General features: G+C 32.8%; 1 protein-coding gene across 1 annotated transcript in view; it reads left to right on the top strand.

Annotated features, from left to right (window-relative positions):
- Positions 1-704: 704 nt before the first annotated feature.
- LOC140440870 (uncharacterized) overlaps positions 705-20,554 on the top strand; it is a 45,828-nt gene continuing 25,978 nt past the window's right edge. Inside the window, exons 1-8 of the mRNA XM_072531230.1 lie at positions 705-864; positions 3,613-3,684; positions 7,501-7,521; positions 7,839-7,964; positions 9,558-9,698; positions 15,776-15,883; positions 15,982-16,029; positions 16,878-17,009. Coding sequence (XP_072387331.1) covers positions 828-864; positions 3,613-3,684; positions 7,501-7,521; positions 7,839-7,964; positions 9,558-9,698; positions 15,776-15,883; positions 15,982-16,029; positions 16,878-17,009 — 685 coding nt within the window. The 5' untranslated portion in view covers positions 705-827. The remainder of the gene's footprint in view (positions 865-3,612; positions 3,685-7,500; positions 7,522-7,838; positions 7,965-9,557; positions 9,699-15,775; positions 15,884-15,981; positions 16,030-16,877; positions 17,010-20,554) is intronic.

The raw sequence follows: 20,554 nt of genomic DNA, 5'->3' as shown, positions 1-20,554 counted from the left end.
ATATTTTATTTTGTTAATAAAAAATTTAATTAAATTTATAAATTAGTGCAAAAAAACTGCTTTTTTACAAATATCTCCGTAAATTATTTATCAATTTTAATTGAAAAAACGGGTGAATAAAGATATTCTTGATATAAAAAAATGGTTTAAATATTGTTTATTTAAATTATAAGGGAAAAAACTTATAGATAAAAAACCAAATTGTGACCATAAATTATTGTTTAAAAAAAACGCAAGGTAAAAATAGGAGTATCTTTTTATCTATTCGTCATCTAGTAACCCCCACCTATGTCTTAAAAGCTTCAGATATCTGCGAAATATTTTGCCGTGAAATCGATGATTTTTGTATAACCAGACTGGGCTACTGCATCTGTTTCTACTTTAAGTTGAGCGTACTGTACTAACCAAATTTGTGGTTAGCAAATTATTAAAAATAAAACGTTTCAATTTCATGAAAAAAAATACAAAGAGAGAATCATGGCATAAGAATCATCAATCTATATCAGAAAAAGTAAAACGGTAAATAATAACTTTGTTTTTCATAGTTAACCAAGTTTGATTCTGGTCTCATCTTAAAATATTAGCTGGTCATGCATGAGCTATTCGTTAAAAATTTGTTTTTTACAATATTTTTAAATTATTTAACATACTATTAAAGAAAATTATTGATAAAAGAGGCACCTAATGATGTTTTGTATAAAGAATACTCAGTGCTTGTGTGGATGATAATCGTATAACGTTATGAAGCTTGTTTTAAAAAATTTACTATAGTTATATAGCGAATAGTCTACATTTTTTTTTTAATTGAAGTAATAAGAAAATTAATTATGAGGTCCACTGCTTTTCTTTTGGTACTTGTAATTGGTAAGTAGAGTAAATTAAAATCTTATTATATTAATATACTTAAATGGGAAAAATAAATTATACTTATCCTATACCCTTATGGGCCAGAACGATCAAGCAGCACTCCCTTTTTTCTTTCTTTTAGATCCTTCGTTATGTCATTATTTGTTTGATCTACATCTTCTATATAAAGCAGGCTCCAAAAGAAGCAAAAAGGGAGTGCTTCCTGACCGTTCTGAACCATGAACAAAAATTAAGCCAAAATCCCAAGGAGCTAATAGATAAAAGAAGACAGCTGACAAAATACAGCTTCAACTACACAACAATGAAGAAATTAACTAAAGATATCCACCGGTCAATCCAAAAAGACGTCAGAGAAAACAATACAAGACAAATAACTAAAATATTTCAAGAAAACAAAAGTTTAAAAGTTTTGAGGCGAAAAACGAACAAAAAGAGATACAAAATAAAAAACAAAGATGGAAACATTACTACTAATAGAAACAAAATCCTTGAGGTTGACGAATCCTTTTATTGCGAAATGTATGAGAGCACCGACGAAAGACAGGATTAGCTGCTGGCCAAAATCACAAAGCAGGAATCAGAATTAATGCCAGAAATAACTCCACACAAAATCAAAACGGCACTTTTGCAAATGAAAAATAATAAATTCCCTGGCAATGACGGAGTAGTCATCGAAGCGGTCAAACTAGGTGAAAATATAATTAACCAGGCTTTGACCAAGCTTGTCACCGAATGTATGTACCAAGGAAAAACCCCTTCCCAATGAAATATTGCAGTTATTATTTTATCACACCAGCAAGGAGACATACCAGATCTAAAAAACAACCGTGTTATCAGTTTGCTTTTACACATATGGAACAGCATAAGTCATAAAATTTTAAAAGGTTTTGTTAACCTGCTTAAATCAGAAATAACAAAATAAAATAAGTCATGGATGACCATTGAGATACTGTGCTCTATGAAGGATAGAATGGTGGCTAAAATCCAATAGCAACATAAAAATATTCGGAACTAAACAGAATTATTAAACAAAAATGCCAAAGATAATAGTTAATAGAAAGAAAGTACTGAAAACATCCTTGAAACATATATGAACAGTCGATCTTAGATCTTGCGAGATACGCACCGTATGGAAAAGATCGGATAATTGAAGACCAGAGAGAAGCTAAATAACCATTCAACTGGAAATATTGGTCTGGCCCAGAAATTCTTAAATTTGAGTCATGATAATGCACGCGCCGAGTTTTTAAAATATTCGATATTTATATAATATATTCTAAAGACTAGGCAATAGTTTAACCCTGTCTTGATACTCCAGACCATTCTCTTTTTCCCCAATAGCGCTCTGATGCGCTATAGAAGCTTTCTTTTCAGCAGAGTGTTTGTCTTTTGAAAGTCCTGGATACATGGCCTACCACAAATCCTACCCCGAACAATCCAGGCCAGTGTAAGGCGCTCGATTCCCGGTATATCTAGTGACTTATCATTGATAACAATTTTTTTGGTGGCCAAAGCCGTTTTTTGTGTTTTTGTAGATTTTTTGATTGCAGTCTGAAACATATAAAATCAATATTAGTAAATACAATGTGCCATGTCAAAGGTAAGCGTGTTTTCTTCTTTACTGTTTGGGTCTTTTGTGTTTTCATCTATGGTACACAGTATACCTTAATATCTCTTGCGGTGGAAGAGGATAATAAAAGTGTTCTGGAAGACGAAGAATATCGTTTCTTAAGAACTTGAGGGAATGGTTTGAATGCAGTAATGCAGAACTATTTAGAGCGGCAGTCAACAGGGTCCACATAGTTATGGTGATTTACAACCTTCGATAGAAGATGGAACTTAAAGAAAAAGAATCTCTTGCAGTATCCGGTTTAGTTGGTCTTCTAATCCAGCAAATTTTGTTCTTGCTTTTTTCTTCATCTTATCCAGTACCCTAATTTGTTTTAGGTTTCTCAATATGAACCGTTCAGCGACGTATCTGGTAACGTTTGAAGTTTCTCTAATGTAGCTGTTCTGTGCTGCTTAAATCTTATGTTTGTTGCTGTGACCTGTATTCTTCCTCTGAGTCCTCTTATTGCGGCTCTGACCGTTGCTGTTTTCTGGACTGTGCATTGTGACTCCTACGTATTTAGCTTTATTTTGCCATTCAATGGGTCTGTCTTGCACTCTTATCTGTTCTTCCGAGTTATCTCGTCTCCATTTTTGAAGATAATCGCTTGGGTCTTATGCCGTTTTATGGTAAGTGTCCTTTTAGAGTCTACATGAAAAGCAAACAATAAAACAGTTTCAAAAGTACATATTTTTAAAAATCATATGATACACACCAGTACGACCCTGTTTGGCTTTCACGTGCTTCTATTGACAATTGGGAATTTATAAAATGAATACGGTTTAAGTTCTGGCATCTTGCAGATATTGATACCGCTTATTGTAAGAATTTACAGGTGTATTTGCGTAAACTGCAAAATACTCCGGAAACCGACCAAGAAAGAAGGAAAGTTTAAGATTTGGTTTTCATTTTGGGTCCTGGTCACGAATAACTTCTCCACTTTTGTGGAATTAGCAGAAGATCTCTATGACAAGAAACTAACACTTATATGTGAATATCTTTAAATTACATTTTTAAATGTTAAAATTATAAATTGAAACGACATAAATTCGATTTTATAAGAATAATATAAATTAATTAAATAATATTATATTACACATATTAATAACTTATTTTAATTATCTTTAAATTTTTAGTGTGCACTGGTTGTAATTGTGAAACATCCATAACATCAGTTGATACATCGTCCATATTGAATGCATTTCTTGGTAAGTTTTATAAACAATAAAAGAATATTTTTAAAATTTGTGTTGCTTTTAAATAAATTGGTAATAATTATATTATTACAGTAAGTACTGCTATAAGTTAAATACAAATAAAGAAGTCAGATTACCGACTTCAGATAGAAGAGAGAAACAGCAACCATAGCAGGTTAAAATTGAAAGAGTCATACTCCTCAAATGAAGAAAAACCATTCACTATTGTATCTTCTAACTTTACCTTTAATTTAATTAAAGTTAAGAGCTTTTTATCCAGCTAGCACTATGTTATAAACTCAAGGCGACCAAATTCTAGTAAAAGACCCAAAAGTACGGTTGGTTCTAGCGGGATAATTGTAAAAATCTACGTACGCATTGTATTGGCTAATATTTTGTTTAATATGCAACAGATACTGCGTAATATGTAAATAAGTTAAGTTAAAATTTTGAAAGCTCTAAAGGAGTTTTAACAGTCTGCTTTATATCCGTGCACAAGAACACACTTTCTTTGTTGTCGAACCACTTATATTTATATGACAAGAGTGACCCAGTAAAGAACAGCATAAGTTAGACGAGAATGTAACTTACTATAATAAACTATTAAAATGGTTTCCCTAAAAGTCACTTGTACAAGATTGTAACGAAATATTTTGCCTACCACATTGGGTATACTTATAGGGGTTTAAAAACTGGGAACAGAAACTACTGGGGTGGAAATAGGGAAACCAAAATAAACGATACTGTGCGAACGGCACTTAGGGCTTATTTGGAAAGCTGGGTCGTGAATAAGTAAATGACAGTGGGTCGGATTGGGGCAACTACAAAAAAAAATTAAACAAATGGAGACTTACATAAATCTCCTGGACAAAAGGGCAAATAAAGACAACAAGAAAGACCTCTAGCTATTTGAAATACGGACGCCGCTTCGAAGAATCTAAATCTTGCTGGATAAAAGGAAAAAAGGCTTTTCTTTACTAAAATAAAGAACACAAAACAGGAGTTAGGAGACTTTTCTAAAATAAACAAAATGGTTCAGAGAGATAAATTAAACATTTATTACTGTCTCGAGACAAATAGCTACAAAATATTAAGTCGTACAAAATATATATGATATAATTAGTTACAAAAATTTATACCAAAAATAACAAAGAAAAACTTACATGTGTCCTATTCATTTAGAAGTGGGCATTGCTACATAACTCTCAAATGTTATTCGGCTATAAACTGTGGCAGATAAAAAATTAAAACAAGTAAAGAATTATCGTTTTAAATACAACAATTTATAAAGATCAACCTTTTTTAAAAACAAATCAAGCTAATGTCACAAAAATATCAATCTAGCTGTCATATGTCAACATTGAATCTAACAGAGAACATTAAAATAACAGCATAGACACACCCTAAGATTTACAAAGTAAATTATTCAAACCTTTTATTTTTATTATCTATTATTCAATTCATGAAAGCAATTATTATTTAAAAAAAAATGTCTGTCTTTACTTTAAAAGGAAAACACAAAAAGTTACCTGATTTCACCAAAAAAAGCACTAAAGTTTCTGAGGGTCAAACTGGAATATACTCTCAACAGGAGAGAGAATCTCTCTCCTGTTGCCGACTAGAATGTAGCTTCGACTATTTTTTAAATAATTTTAAACTGTTTGTCCTGAAGATGCTATAGAAAGCGAAAGTACTTGGGCAAGATTTAATTAATAAAACTGTGCTCGATATCTGCCTTTCATTTTATCAAAGTTCATTTATTCGAGCATTGAACCTTATTTCAATTTATTGAAGATTGCAGCTAGCTTTACTGCTTTTATATGGACATCATTATCAAGATTTCTTAGAAGCCCAGATTTTGAAAGTAAAACATCTTCTTCGGTCACGAATCCTTTATAAGGAGGTAGTGACGTTATGCGTTCTTTACTTGGTGTTGTCAGTGCGATATAGATCTTACGCTAGATCTTTTGCGAGATAAATTACATTCAACTGTCATTCTTTTAATACTTTCTTTTCTTTTACTGATGTAAAAAAATATATACTTATGTCTCTGCCTAAAACTACTCTGCATTGTTATTAGGGGACATGTGGCAAGAGTATCGGTACCACTGTACGAGCGTTTAAGACCTTGAACTAAATATATTACTTTGGAGAAAAGATTTTTGGATTTTTATTAATCTGCGTATTCTTTCAGTTGTACATGTAAGTTTTTGGTGTAATTGTTTTAATCTCTTTTTTTTAAGTTCTTCCTTTCTCTCAAGTTATTAGGCCAGAATATTTTTCGCCTTGTTACCTTTCGTTTTTTATTTATTTCTATCTCTCTAGTTACTTATTTTTTCATTACAAGCCATAAAGAAGAGTACAACACATGTAACACCAAAGCATCCTTAGGCGTAGTTTTAATTAATGTTACGACAAAAAAGAAACTTTCAAGTTTAAATCTTAATTATGATGCACATTGTAGGTATCCACACTCTCAATTACAATATCTTCAACAATCAATTGGATGTTTGCATCTGCTGATTTAGTAATGATCATGCATTTAGTTTTATTCAAACTTATCTTCAGCCCGGTTTCATAATGGCTGTCTCCTCTTCATAAGACTTGTATACATTTATTAATATTTGTAACGATAAGACTACCAAGGAGAATTGAAATACTATTATAAAAATAATACCTCAATCAACCATGGAAGCTTATCGTCTATTCTATCTTAAACTAGAAATCAAACCATGAACCCTTAGCTGATAGCAAATAAAACAATTTTTAACTAATCATATTTATTAAAAATAGGAAACAATCAACCCTGCTAGTGCTTTACAATGAATACAATGTGGATGATACTTATGGCAGCGATGGCATCAATGGGCTGCTTGTGTGGCCTTCCAATTAGACGATTAGGTCCTCCTGAGAACTGCAGTTATTCCATACGTCTGTGTGGCCTCCCAATTTAGTGGTTAGGTCCTCCAATAAAGTCAATAAATCACAGAATATATATTACAATGAAAGTACTCACCCCAAAAGAATTCTGCAGACCATAAAATGAAGCCTTCTTTTATAAATTTTAATTATAGTTAAAAAAACATATCCCACTATATTAGAAAAGTTGATTGACAGAAAGTAGGGAGGAGACTAATATGAAATTTGCACAGATCACATAGGACGTAAGCCTGATGGAATTAGCTTTTCTGTCAACATACATGGAACAGAATATTTAGTCTACCGGACAGAGAGAGAGAGAGAGAGAAGTCAAATATTTATTCTACCAGAAAGAAAGAGAATGAAAAGAAAGACAGAGGGCGCCAACTAATTTTTGAAGAAAAAATAGTAAAAACGAATCTGAAGGCAAAGGAATTAATAAATTAATAACGAAATTAAAATAAAATAATTATTTAAATATAAATTAATAAAGATGTAACATTTATACCGTTAGATATTCACTATCTTTTTGTCTTTCTCTTCTCTTGCTAAATCCAATATTTCTGGATTTTTTTCAGTGCCTGTGATATTTATAGTTTCGACAATCTACGTCATTATATTTTTATATTGCTTCTGGGCCTCCAGTAGCTACTGGTATATTAGTATGTATTTGCGTTAGCATGCTTCTCTAAAATGTTGTGTTTTGTTGTCAAGATCTACGAGATAAAATGACCTCTTTAAAACTATAATAAAATAGGTAATCTAACTAAGTTCGGTTACAGCTTCAATATTATTCGTTGACCACATTAATATATACACAATAATATGCAGATTATTATAAAGAGAAACTTAATTCAAATTCATAATAAAAAATAATTACAAATAAACCAACATACTTTTTGATTTTAGGTTTTGCATCATCGATTGTAGGTAAGTATTCACCATCTTTCGATTATATCTGTTTTAATATTCTTGTTGTGTTTGTTATGTACAACATAACATTAACGGACAGGTTTAAACCTAACCAGTAATATTAAATAAATTTATATATTTTTTAAAACTGTCAAAAAAACATGGAACAGATAGCATTTTAAGAGAGAATAATTTGAAAAGGTAATAAAGACTAGTGAGTTTAAAAGCTAAAGTAAAAAATAATTAATACTGTAAACTACTATTTGTAACTTAGTAGCATAGCATGGATCAAAGTTAGCTCTTCAAACTATTTATAAATATTTTTTGCGTTTTAGATGCTTGTAAAGGAGTAGTTCATATATTTTTTGATTTTTGGGGATCCCTGTTCAAAAATGCTGATGGTTTTATTCAAAATTTACTGAATGTTGACTTCTTTTATCCGGCGTTTTCAATGTTAACAGGTAAGTGTGTTATGATAATAAAACTATTTAATAAGGCAACTACAGAAAAAAACCACTACATTCTGTTATAAAACTAATTCGTAATATTCTTTTTTTTTTCTTAACTTAGGACTAAGTCCTGTCTATTCTTACAACTTAGTCTTAAAACTACGATGTCCAGCTTTCATACCACCGTCTTGGTGGTCTTCCAGATGGTCTCGATGTATTTTGTTTTTCATACCTTGCAATTTTTGGTAGCCTATCATTGACCATTCTACTGATGAGTAGTTTCTCCTCTCCCTGGATGCCGCATTGTTCTCTTATAAACTCATTACTTGATCGTTGTTCGGCTTAAAAAGTGTAACAGCCATTGGATTTCATCCTTTTTTTTTTGTATAACACCTGTACGGTGATTGTAGACTGCTATCTGGTCACAAAAGAAAAATTATCAGGTATTTTCTGACCTAACTTAATAAACAGCAAATACTTAAATCTAAGGGCTTACCATATGGCTTACTCTTATTTTATCTATCAACTAATGCACTACAACTAACATGCAATGACATCACAGCACTATACTCTGCTGCTTTTTACACTAAACTGATACACATTTACATTAACTCAAATGGTTATGTCCTTATGAGTCTGTTATTTAGTTCAATGTTGTCAAGAAGCTGGATTGCCTCGACATTCACATGACTATGCAGCCTCTGCTCGTGAATTGCTGCAGTTCTCTTGATTACTTCGGTCACAGTTTCCATACCCAGGTCCTGGTGAAGGTTGCTGTTACGTATATTCCAAGGAGCATCACCAATGTTCCTCAGTACTTTGTTTTGAAATGTCTAGATAATATGTAGATTACTAGCTTTAGTACAGCCCCAGCGTTGGCACCAATGTACCCATACTGGCCTCAGCTTCTTCTTGTTTGAGTGCCTCTCCTATCGGAGATTGGATATTATTAGGGCGATTCTAATTTTATTTACTACTGTTTTGAATCATTCGTTACTGGTACATCCAAACCACTTTCTTACCACTCTCTCTGGCCTCATCAATTGCTAGTAAATGAATACTTTATTATGAAGGGATAATGGATCTCATCGTGTTTGTTTAGGTTGTTTTAAGTGGTAAGAAGCTGCTTAGTTGCGGCTCTTTCCTCTCTGGTCCAAATCGCATAGTAGATTATTGGTCTTATGCAGATCTTTTTTATTATCTGTATTAAATTATGCTATCACTAAGGTCGTTTTAACTGACAAGAACCACGTGTTCAAGTCGAGCAAAGAAACATGTTGCTCTTTAAGTATTAAAATCTTCAACCATTGTCATCGACCTAGGGTCGCATTATAATAAATTTAAATATGTGAAACCATATTTTGATGTCTTCGCTACAATTTTAGTGTTAGCTTCAAGTACTAAAAGAAGGCACTGAGGATGATCTGAGCTAGATCGAAAACGTTATGCATCTATAAATTTTAGACGACACTTTAAACAAGCTTTCAATTAAATCATTTTATACCAATAAAAATTTTGAATTTTTTTACTTCTGTATAAGTTTAATTATGATGTTTGATTATTTTTAATATGCTATTTTATTGATTAGTTATTTTTTGTACGTAGATATTAGGGGTCTACTCGCAAGAATCTCCACTACTATAGAAGAGTTCGCCGAATTCTTTTCAACTGCTTTTGATAAGTTAAAAGATGCTATCACAAATGCAGCAATTCCTTCATTTCCACTGACAAAACTTGAAACCATAGGTAAGATATTAGGTACTACTAATTATTTAATTACTTTAAGTTTAAAGTTCATATACATTGAACAATTAAAATATTCACATATACGAGTCCCTTCCCATATTAGTTGTCCTCACGTTACATTGATATGCATTTTAAATTTTAGAGAATAAAAATAAAAGCGCAGCGTAAATTTTAGAAGTTTTGATGCATCGAACAACATTTTTAAATTTCCTAATTATAGAAAATATTGTATAACGTAATAAAAACTATTAATTAAACAGAATAAAAATAAGTTTTAAAAACGCATGGAATATGTAATATTAATAAAATAAAAAATGTGAAAGTTTACCACTGAGTTACGACCCCTTTATTCTTAACAACATCCACAATTTTTCAAGGCATAGTTTTTACCAAGTTCTGGCAGAATTCTAATGTAAACAAATCCAATATTTCTTGCAATTTTTCTTTCAATTTGTTGATGGACCTGGCAGGATGTTTTCTCAAACCTTTTTTCATTTCACGCCACAAAGTCTCTATCGGGGACAAGTCGGGACTGTTAGAAACCCATTCCAGAAGTGATATGCCATGATCTTAAGTACATGTTAAACTCTTTTTTTAGGTATGACAACCTAAGCCGTGCTGTTGGAAGGCAAAATCTTCCGCTGATATCAAAAGGTGTTTCATAATCGGTAAAAGAGATTTTTCTAAAATATTTAAATATTTGTCCGTATTTACATTACCATCTGTAAAATGTAACTTTCTCACACCTTTAGAGGACATGCCGCCCCAGATCATTACAGATGCAGAAAATTTGACTTTTCTCTTAAGACAATCGGGATGGAAAGCTTCATTTTTCCTACGAATGACGCGACTCCTACTGTCTCCAACACACATCAAAATTCTGGACTTATCACTCCATTGTGTTTAATCTCATTGCAACTGAGTCCAATCTTTATGCTCTTTTGACCACCTTAGCCTATTTTTCTTTTGTTGTATCTTAAAAGTGGTTTATATATATATATATATATATATATATATATATATATATATATATATATATATATATATAATCCTACAGCTTCTGCCGCTTCCCGCATTTCGATCGCCATCTTTTTCTATCTCTCCAGGTGTCTTCATCAATGGCTCTGTCTTTCATGGTTTCCATAACACCTTGTATCCAAGACTTGGCTGGTCTTCCTCGTTTCCTTTTATTACTTGGATTGTATTCCATAGCTCTTTTTGGCCATCTGTTGTCGTCCATCCTCTGTACGTGTCCATACCATATTAACTGTCTAGTTTCTATTCTTTCAGAAGTTGTATGTACTCTATCTGTTTTTCTTCTAATTTCAGAATTAGGTATACGTTCTACTCTTGATATACGGCAAGCTCTTCTCAGGTACTCTATTTCAACCGTGTTAACTTTTTTCTTTCCTTTTACTGTCATTTGCCAACATTCTGCTCCATATGTAAGAATGGGCTCTACAATTACTTTGTAGATAGTCATTTTAGTTCTCATAGTAGCTTTGTTGGACCAAAGTATCGAATTCAGAATTTGAACACTCTTCCTGCCTTGTTGCACTCTGTAGTCTATATCTCGTTCCGTTGTTCCTTTACTGCAGATAATACTTCCGAAATATTTGTATTCGTAGCACCTTTTTATTTGTCTAATTTCCAAATCCGGGTCTTCGTCTTCACTGCCTATTCGCATATATTCTGTTTTAGACATATTCATACTCATCCCCCATTTTTCGTATTTATCTTTGAGCTTTCTAAGCATATAATCTGCATCTTCTTCACAGCTTGCAATTAGTACTTGATCATCTGCAAAGAACAGCGTTGTCAGATAATGGTTGTTAAGCTTCAGCCCCATTCCCGCACATTTTTGTCTCCATTGGGGCAGTGCTTCTTGGATATATATTTTGAATAGGGTGGGGGAAAGACAACATCCTTGTCTCAAGCCTTTCGTTACTATAAATACCCTTGAGAAAGTATTTCCTGTTTTTACAGTGCTTTGAGGACATTTATAGATGTTCAGTATTGCTTTTAGATATGTTTTACTAAGGTCCGTTTTCGTCAAGACACTAAATAAGAGTTTTAAAGGAACTGTATCATAAGCGTTCTCCAGATCTATAAATACCAGATGCGTAGGGAGGTTTCGAGCTGTTCGTTTTCTAATTACTTGTTGAAGGGTAAATGTGTTGTCCACGCACAATCTTCCTGCTCTGAAGCCGCTTTGTTCTTCAATTTCTTTATACTCCTCTTCTATTCTTCTTTTCAATATACGACCATATAACCTTCCCAGCGAGCTAGTTACGCTAATGCCTCTATAATTTCCGCATTCTTTTCTGTCTCCCTTTTTATAAATGGGGCTAATGTGAGCCAAATTCCAATCGTCTGGAATCATTTGGCCTTCAATTAAGCATTTATTAAAAATATTTACTAAGCTTTCCAAAAGAGCATCCGGTCCATGTTTCACCAACTCGATGGGAATGTCTCCAGGCCCGGGTGTTTTTCCATTTTTCATTTGTTTCAATTCTTTTTTCAGTTCTTCTTTGTTTATCTTATGTACCTCTGAGTTTTCTCTCATTGAGATATGGTCAGGTTTTTCCATAAAATCGTACCTACTTTCTGTTAATAGCGTTTCGTAATATTTTTCCCTTTTTATTTTGAATTAGGTTTATATTTCCCTCATCTTTTCTTTATTTTCTTATACTATTTATGAATTTTCAAGCTTGTGTCACTTTGGTTCCTCCTAAGCATCGGTCCATTTCTTCGCATTTCTCTTCCCACATTTCGTTTTTTCTTTTAGTGACTTCCTTCTTTGCTTCCCTGTTGAGTCTGCTGTAAATTCTGCCGTCTTCTGAGTCTTTCGTGGATAGCCATGTTTGATAAGCTTTTTTTTGTCTTTAATTAATTTTCCTACTTCTTCGTTCCACCACTCAGGATTTTTTTTTGTCAGCTTCTTCGTACCCCAATGCCTCTTTGGCCGCCTGATGAATGCAATTTTTTATATCTTGATATTCTTTTTCGGCTGTTTCTCTTCGAGTTAAGTGAGTTAGTTTTGAGGCTAGTCTAAGTTTGTAGAGGAATTTTACTGATTCTTGTTTGAGGCTATGAATATTATATCTTATCTTTGTGGAAGCTGTTACCTTCTCCTGTTCAATTTTGTTTTTGTTTACTTTCCTGCAGTGTATGGTTATTTTTGTGACCACCATATAGTGGTCAGATCCGCATTCGGCACCACGTTACACCCTTACGTCATTTGTTTGGAGCCTTTTGTTTTCTGGTTGGATGAGATAGTCGATTATAGATTTTATCTTTTTCTTTGGTTGTTCCCAGGTAAATTTATGTATATCTTTGTGCTGATAAAATCTATTCAATATTTTAAGCTGTAATGTTTCACAAAGATCAATGAGTCGCTCTCCGTTGTTGTTTATTTTGTCTTCACCATATCTTCCTACCACATTGTCTTGTAATTTTTTGCCTACCCGAGCATTGAAATCTCCTAATAGGCATATTTCTTTGGATCGGTTTACATGGGTCAATACTTCAAGCAATTTGTCATAGAATTCATCCTTAACTTTTGTATCAGAATCGTCACTAGGAGCTTTTCCTCAGCCTAAAATAAAATGAAATTTATTAAAAACAATTCGTACTCATTTTTTCAACTATAAAACCTACTTTGTAAGTACCAAATCCTAATTTGTGGGCCTCTCGGTGACATGTTGATCTAGAAACGTGTCATTCAATAACGTCAATCCATAAAACGCTTAACTCCATATAATTTTCTCGTCGATTTTTCACTATAATGTGTCTTAATGCCCTTCGATCTGATTCGGTTATTTTACTTTTTTGAACATTTCTAGGTTTTGTGACGACCAAACCTGTAGTTTTGTATCTTCTGAAATGATTGAGCAAATTTTCTCATCGATAACTTTACCTCGAGCCATTGTACAATTCACAAACCGCAGCAAACAGCTTTACAATACTCCAAAATAAATTTAACATTGACTGATTTGATGTCATTTTTCCATAGCCACCTCTGGATTAAACGTAATTATGAAAATATCAATGTATGTTGACATAAGTGAATGCATAGCCAGGGTTTAGTGAATCATTTTTTAAAAATCATAAGAGTAATGTTTTTAATAAATATTAATAAAGATGCCATATTAATTAATATGGGAACTTATAAAAATATGCAGAGTATAATTTGTTTTTGATAATCGATTTACACTGCAAATTCTATAGGTGGGCCAACTGATATTGGAAGGGACTCGTATATATATATATATATATATATATATATATATATATATATATATATATATATATATATATATATACATAATTTTTGTTAGTTCCTGACCGTGAATTTTTAAATAGAAACTTTTTTAATTTCTGGGTTTGTTAATCTGTTATAAATAAAACAATTGATTATTGTAAAAATGGGAAAATTCCAGTAGTTGGCTGTATACCATCGTTTAAAAAACTGATACAGAAGTAAAAAACTTCACATTTGTATTTTGGTATAAAACGTATAATTAAAACTTTTTTTAAAGTGTCGTCAAAATTTATACAGGAGCATAACGGTTTTCGATCTAGATCATCCTCAGTGCCTTCTGTTGTGTTCAAGTCGAGCAAAGAAACATGTTGCTCTTTAACTATTAAATTTTTATCCAATGTCATCGACCTAGAGTCACATTAGAATTTAAATTTGAAACAATGTAAAACCATATATTGATGTCAGAGCTACAATTTTAGTGTTAGCTTCAATTACAAAAGAAGGCACTGACGATGATCTGATCCAGATAGAAAACGTCACGTTATGCTCCTGTATAAATTTTGACGACACTTTTTAAAAATGTTTTAATTATATGTTTTATACCTAAATACAAATGTGAAGTGTTTTACTTCTGTATAAGTTAATTAATTATTGATTAAACTTTTCGGCCATTTACATTTTCAATAAGCACTTTAATTATTTACCATTACGCAATGGACAATTATATCTTTCATGTCTATACTATTTGGTAGTTTTACATGGAATGCAGAAATGGTATATGACATTAAAATACATACGGCAGGGACTTTAAAATACGAGTAATTCAGTGTCGTATCTTAAATATACTATATTGCACTACCAATAGTGCAGTTAAAAAAACTGAATTTATTAAATTATGATACATATTGGAATGATCTTTTATATCAGACTTACTATTGATAGATGTTGATCTTTTTTATGTGAATCATCTCCAATATGCAACTTTTGTTGTAGTTTGATTCTTTTTACAAAATCTCTACATTTTCGAAATCAAAAGAATATCTTTTTTCTAGATAATGCTTGGCTAAGGCTGTAATATTTAACTTATTTGTTTGTATACTGTGTTTATGTGCAACCACCCTTCTTCTTCTTCTCGTGCCACTTCTAGCGGAGATTGGAAATCATCATGGCCACTGCGACTTTGTTAGCAGCGCGCCTAAAAAGTTCAATCGAACTACACCCGAACCATTCACGTAGATTACGAAGCCACGATATTTTTCTTCTTCCCACACTTCTTTTGCCCTTAATTTTGCCCTGCATGATATTTCTTAAAAGTTTCACCTCTCACAATGTGCCCCAAGTATTCCATCTTTCTAGTTTTTATCTCATTTAGAATTTCGCATCTTTTGTCTAAAGTTTGGAGTACTTGCGTGTTAGTGACGCGATGAACCACCCTACCATAAAGATATTGGTGTGTTTGTACAATATATGTTGAATTGCAGTCTTTATAATTTATTTTATAAATAACACTTTTGATCCTTATTAAGCTTTTATTGAATTGCGCATTGCATAGCAGCGCATGCTCAGCTTGTCTATCTGACCGACTAAATATATAATAAGTTAATAAATTAATAGTACTAAGACTTATAAGATTTTGTTATGCACTACTGTTTATTTACATATCGATACCAAAAGGTTCATTTATGAAAAAACCTGACATATCGGCTTTTGCAGTAGGTTTGTAGATTTAAATTACTATTTTTTCATTCTACTGTATAAAAATTGGAGGAAAAATCATTCTTACAGTATTAACATAGATAAATTTATATTTTAGGAGACTTGTTTAAGGCTGTTGTAAAAACATTTGAGATGGCAACAACTACTTCAATTTATATTTGGCAAGAATTTTTTGAATCATTTTCACCTATACCCAATATTCCAGGTATTTCAATTTAATTTTTTTACGATAATATATTATGAGGTTTATAGTTTATATTTACTTTTATAATTTTTGTTCTAAACTATTGATATTTCTTACAGAAATACTTGTGGACTATGTCAAAGACATATCCGTAATTTTCTACAACGGTAAGTAAACGGTATTAAAAATATGCACATTATTAAGAGCGTAGGCCCAAAATTTCGGGAAAATGCTTTTTAAATGCAATAATTTTTTTCGAATCCTGAGAAAAATAACAAATACTTTTGAAAAATTTAAACGCAGAATGAAAGATTAAATTATTACCGAGCGCCGAAAGTCCCTTAGAATAAACAAAAAGTTGTTTTGAATGAGATATTTGAAATTAAAAATCATACTAAATTTTCTCTTTTTTTACCCCTGTAACTTATTAAAATAAACATTATAGAAGTTTTTAGGGACTTTCGGCCCTCAGTAATAATGTATTCTTTCATTCTGCATGTAAATTTTTCAAAAATACTTATTAGTTTTTTAAGGATTTGAAAAAAATGAATGCATTTAAAAAGCATTGATCGGAAATTTTGCGCCTACGCTCTTAACTACAGGAATAGCACTTTTCTTAGTAAGTTTCTTTTCTAGTACGTTTTTCTAAAGGAAGATTTTACTATTTTTTTTTTTTTGGAATAAACCACAAATATATAAGATGTTTTAAAAGAAGCGAGATGGTAGAATGTTTCGGCAATTAAACACATCCTCTAGATCCGGAAAGGGGGCAATTTTAAAATTTTAAACGTAAACCCCATTTTTATTACAGATTTGGATTCCTCATAGAAAACATAAGTAACTTTTATTTGAGAAATTTTTTCGAGTTGGTAGATGGCGTTATAATAAAAAAATAAATTTTAATTAACTTTTTCACCTTCTGGGTTCTTTGTATTAAATCATATGCTTTTTATTTACTTTTTAACCTTTTAAATTTTATTTAAGCTATTTGTTTGACTGTTTTAATTTTTTTTAGCATCTACCAACAACTTTATAATCTTTCTATCGACTATAGACGATGCTGTGTCTGTAATAGTACATTTTTTTAGCAAGATTATGGATATTTTTTTACAAATATCAGCTAAACTACCGTTTATGTCCAATATAGGTAAGCAAGATGATATTTTAACTAACTTGCAAACAAAAATTTGTGAATAACAGTTATTAAATATTAAATGAAATGTTTAGAGCTATAAGTGTTATATTCTTGCGAAACGAAGGGAATAAATTAACCGAAAGCTATAACGCAACTTTTTTTTGTTTTTTAAAATCTTATGTTTATAAAATTGTGCTAACTTTATTTTTTACTGTAATCTGGAATTTATAATAATCTGGAAATAACATGACCCAAAATATGGACTCATGAAGTAGAGAGTGCAATGAAAGATAGATATAAGAAGATAACTTTTTTTTTAATCTTTAACGAAAAGAACCAAAATCTGTGACTCACACATGTAGTGTTGGGTTTCTAATACCTTAACAAAGTTGTACCAGGACAAGACGCTCGAGTAAATTAGATCTTTTTCACTTCGTCCCGTAATCTCTCCGAGACGATCGGAGTCCAACTAAAAACCTTTTTTCTGTCACTCCAAACATCTGGATGGAAGGGCTGGTTAAGGCAAAATATCTCTCCTAGTACCCTGCTATCAGACGATTGCCTTTCTTTCTCCCACACGTTCATCGGAAAAACCATACCCACACGAACCACCAACGAGGCTGCCCTGCATTACAGACGCTGCCATTCTCTCGCATCATTTGTCTCTCATTTACTTTTATTTTGGCCTGCGACAGTCCTAACCTCACCGAGAAGCTACTTGCTCGTTACAAAATTCTGTTGCGAGCACCTCCCTGATAAATTTGTTGATCCGTGTCCACCATCACTCATCTCTTATCATTTTCTCCACCATTTCTCTTACGAAATCAAATATTCTTCTACAGTTAGACATTCAAGCTTTTCTCTTTCATCCGTCCAACGCCCACACTTTAACAACGCGTGTGTCACAATATCCGTGACTGTGCCCTCCTAAACCTGAAAAGGTAGCTACGGAAGCAGCCATGAACTGTGTGCATTTCGTCAGATAATAATCTAGCTGCCTATACCCACAGTCCACCCAGCTTCGAAGGTTCGGAATTATTGACTTCGACCACTTCGCCACATTACGTGTGGCCTCCTGCGCTTGCTGCCAGTGGCCGATTGAAACTAACCTCTCGACCAGCTTTATCTCACTTATCTCTCGCTCTTCAATGTTCTGCCCCTAGAAATATGAATCTGCCAGCACATGTAAAGGAACACAGCCGGTGATCACCCACAGAGCGGTAGCTGACACAGCCCTGTAGGCACATGGTTACCGCAGCAGACTAGTTTTATCCACACGTACTAGTCAAGTTGCTATTTCTACCGCCCCACTTCAGACTGGGCCACATGGAGACCAAATTTCTGAGATACCTAGAGCAGTTCTTTGCTTACAAAGAGCTCATTACGTAATCCCATTGCAATGTATTAAAAACATTTCAAATATCAAAGGGAATTAGGGTGACCCAATGGCGATCAGCCCCAATTCCCCGTGCTACCCGCATCCACTTTACTTTTACCCTGGCAGAAACCATACTGTCTCGGGGACAAGCTTCCAGATATCGTAATTATCTCCTCGATACCTGCACGTAGCATTGTCTCATACAACTTTCCGATGCAAGGAAGAAGACATACTGGACGATATTTTCCTGCCTGAAATAGCTTCCTTGTAATCCTATACTCTTCACCCCAGATATCCTCATACAGCTTGTCACAGAGTCCCTTCCAGTAAAAACCTATTTTGACAATTTGCTATTGAAAAAATGGCAGAAATGTTTTTTTTAATCGAGTCAACAAGCAATAAACAAATAGCTTTTCACCCTTGCAGAATTAACAAACACACAGCGGGCTAGTAAGTGTCGACGTTAGGCATGCTTCGAGGCTGTTTGAAATTATTAAATAGATACATTTTGTTGTAAGCAGATTTTGTTTTAAATGAGACAGTCGGCATTAAAGTGAACGGAAGTTTAATTAACAACATTAGGTATGCCGACGATACAGTCATAATAGCCGACAACTTGGAATACTTAGAAAGAATATTGAACAAAATATTAAGATAAAGTGGAGAATACGGACTCTCTCTTAACATCAAAAAAACCAAATTAGCAAAAACAACACAAAAACAACAATACAAACGAAATATTACGCGTAGACGGCGAGCAGATTGAGAGAGTAAAAACATATACTTACTTGGGAACGATAATCACAGAAAATAACGATTATACTGCAGAAATAAGAGTCAGAATTGAAAAAGCACGTGCCAACTTCGTGAAAATAAAAAAGATTTTATGCAGCAAAGATCTGACATTGGCCCTCAGAATGTACACAGTGTACTCTACTATAAAGCTGAATCAGGGACATTAAACCGGAATACAATAAATCGACTTAACGCGTTTGAAATGTGGACATTTAAAAGATTGTTAAGGATTCCTGTTGTTCTAGTTTTTTTTTAGGTTTTGTCTGATTTTCGTTTCGTATTTTGTCTGTCCTCTTTCTGTTTGCTATTTTCCTCAGGAACCTCATTTCCATAGCATTGACTCGAGATTTTTGTCTCCCAGTCAATGTCCATGACTCGCTATTATAGATGATTGTAGGTCTAACTACTGATTTAACGACTGCCGTTTTTACCTTCTCCGGTATTTCTTTTTTCCCCAAAAATGTTGTTTTCATAGTGTTAAATAAGCTTCCTGTTCGTCCCATTCTCTCATTTATTTCCATGTCTTGTTTACCGTTTGATTCAATTATTGCTCCTAGGTATTTAAAATGTTCCACGTGTTCTAGTTGTTTTCCGTTTAATTGTATTGCGTGTGTCTTTCTCTTATTTGAAATTATCATTGTTTTTGTTTTCTCTGTATTGATTTTCATATTTATGCTGGACAGTTTTTCTTCTAGGATTTCAAGGTTGTTCTGTAGGTCTTCTCTGTTTTCTGCTATCAAAACCATGTCGTCTGCAAATAGAAGCTCTGATAGTTGAGTCTGTTTCATTTGCCAGTATCCCAATGTTAGTTTTCTCATTCTTCTCTTGGCTTTTTTTATTGCACATCCAGTACCACTGAGAACAGCAGTGGGCTCAACACGTATCCCTGTTTGACGCCTTGACTTGTAGTAAATTCTTCGGATTCCTCGTTGTTGGTTCTCACCGTATTTGTATTATTATTGTACATATCCTTTATGACATCAATTGTTATCCTGTCAACTCCTCTTTCCTTTAATGTCCTCCATACGTCCTTTCTTTGTATTCTGTCAAACGCCTTTTCCAGTTCAATAAAGCATATATGTATTTCTCTATTTTTATTGATTACTTTCTCACTTATTTGTCTTATTGTGAATATGTGGTCTTGTGTGCTTCTGTCCTTCCTGAATCCATATCCAATCTTCCATAGTTGGTTCTATTTGGGTTTTTATTCTTGTTTCTATTATTCTTGCGAATACCTTCCCAGGAATACTTGATATAGTAATACCTCGGTAATTATTACAACTTCTCTTGTTGCCCATTTTGTGTATTGGTAGTATAATGTCTTTCTTCCAGTCCTGTGGTATTTCTGCTCTCTTTATGATATCATTTATTAGTTCTTTCATGC

The sequence above is a fragment of the Diabrotica undecimpunctata genome, chromosome 5, assembly GCF_040954645.1.
Source record: "Diabrotica undecimpunctata isolate CICGRU chromosome 5, icDiaUnde3, whole genome shotgun sequence".
NCBI classification, from domain to species: Eukaryota; Metazoa; Arthropoda; class Insecta; order Coleoptera; family Chrysomelidae; genus Diabrotica; species Diabrotica undecimpunctata.
The sequence above is the reverse complement of the archived record's forward strand: the minus strand, read 5'-3'. Positions and strand labels throughout refer to the sequence as shown.